This window comes from Trypanosoma theileri, assembly GCF_002087225.1.
Source record: "Trypanosoma theileri isolate Edinburgh chromosome Unknown TM35_Tth_251_V1, whole genome shotgun sequence".
Classification (NCBI taxonomy): domain Eukaryota; phylum Euglenozoa; class Kinetoplastea; order Trypanosomatida; family Trypanosomatidae; genus Trypanosoma; species Trypanosoma theileri.
In genome coordinates this window covers 1-1,636 of record NW_021640093.1, presented here as the reverse complement: position 1 = coordinate 1,636, position 1,636 = coordinate 1, and the positions used below count along the sequence as shown (strand labels likewise).

Sequence of the window (1,636 nt, the reverse complement as noted above, 5' to 3'; positions counted from 1 at the left end):
AGGTGTTTGATTTAATTCATTCATTCATTTATTTGCAGATGTAATATATACATTTTTTTCTTCTTATTCTTCTGAAACTGTCAATCTATGTCTTTGTATTGGGTTTTTATGCATGATGAATCTATGAAAGGAATACCAACCCTGTGCTTTGTGTGTATGACAGGATGAATATTGGACTTGGTAAACGTACATATTTTTTTTTGTCTGTTATGTGTGAGTTTGTGGAGCTGAGATGTATGCTGGGGAGGTCTGTGGATCTATTTATGTATTTTTTTTTCTTTTATTCTTTTGTATTAAACATCACGTGTTTCCTTTACACAGTGGGAGTTCTGGTAAATCAACAACCCTGGTATATATCTCTCCCTCGTTGTATATACTACCGGCTGGTTTTTCCCAGTTGTCTGTGTGTGTTTTGATGTTTCTATTTTGATTTTTTCTTTTATTGGACTGCTATTGTTAGAGTCTTTGCTTACCTTTCATTCTCTCCCTTTTCTTCCTTTTCTTTTTTTTCTTTTTACTCTTCGTATACCTTAGCAAAACAACACAAAAACCAACACACTCACACTATTAAGAAATGGAGAAACACTCCATGCGTCACCTCCTGTGGACTGCATTGTTCCTGTTGTACTGCAGCTGCGGGTGTTTGGCTGCTGTTGTGCAGCAGTTACCACAGAAAGGAGAAAGTGCTCTACAGGCGTACACCGTCTCTGATACTCCTGAGGAATGGCATCCCATCCGCATTGCCGTGTATACAAAATTTGTGGAAGATATTGTGAATAAATGCAAAAAGCAGCGTTCGGAGAGTGATTCCAATCCCACTCACAACGTCGAATTCTGTAGAGGTGACAATGAGATGACAACGGAAAAGATGAATACTCTTTTTAAGGATGTCTTGCCTAAAGCCATCAAACTACACACCGATCGCCTTAAGGTGAAACAGGTAGAAAAAAGTCAAAATACCAGAAGTGCAGAAGTTAATCTTCTGCCAGAAAAGTGCAGGGCCATTAAGGGGAATCCCTTGGGTAAAGCTAAGAAAATCCCTGATGTGGATTTTATGATTTACGTGGGTCTCTCAGACGAACCCAAAAATGTTGAGATTTGCACTCAGGATAATGAAAACCGACCAACGTCAGCCGTCATCAGCTTTATCCCAAAGGAGATAAACGCCACAAGGCAGTATATTCGCTTAACTGCACACGAGATTGCGCATGGACTTGGGATTCAACATGATCTCATGAAAGGGCTATTCATGATCAATGAGCGCAGCGATGATCTGCTACGTGATGAAAAACTAAACGGCAGAAATAAATTCTATATGAACTCCACTAAATTTGTCGACGTGCTGAAGAAACATTACAATTGTGGAGATGGTGAAGCGAATACAGTAAAGGGTTTGTATTTGGAAAATGAAGGAGAAGACCACGAGAAACCTTCACACTGGGAAAGGCGAATTGCGAAGGATGAGTTGATGAGTACGTACATTGGTGAAGCTTCTGGCATGTACTACAGTGCACTGACACTTGCAGCATTTCATTCCATGCCCTTCTACAGCGCAAATTCCTTGGTAAGGATGTGCTACCTTATCGTGGTACCAAGGTTAAGTACTTGAATTTATTCAAGGAAACTAAATGCACTC

General features: G+C 39.9%; 2 protein-coding genes across 2 annotated transcripts in view; both read left to right on the top strand.

Moving 5' to 3' along the window:
* Positions 1 to 15, top strand: part of TM35_002511010 (mercaptopyruvate sulfurtransferase) — a gene marked incomplete at both ends in the record, with an annotated part of 687 nt that extends 672 nt beyond the window's left edge. Inside the window, one exon of the mRNA XM_029032052.1 lies at positions 1 to 15. This exon is cut by the window's left edge and continues 672 nt beyond it. Coding sequence (XP_028876655.1) covers positions 1 to 15 — 15 coding nt within the window.
* A 559-nt stretch (positions 16 to 574) lies between these two features.
* Positions 575 to 1,609, top strand: TM35_002511000 (surface protease GP63; the record flags this gene model as incomplete). The annotated part of the gene is made up of 1 exon (XM_029032051.1): positions 575 to 1,609. The coding sequence occupies one exon, from the start codon at positions 575 to 577 to the stop codon at positions 1,607 to 1,609; it is 1,035 nt and encodes a 344-aa protein (XP_028876654.1).
* Positions 1,610 to 1,636: the final 27 nt, after the last annotated feature.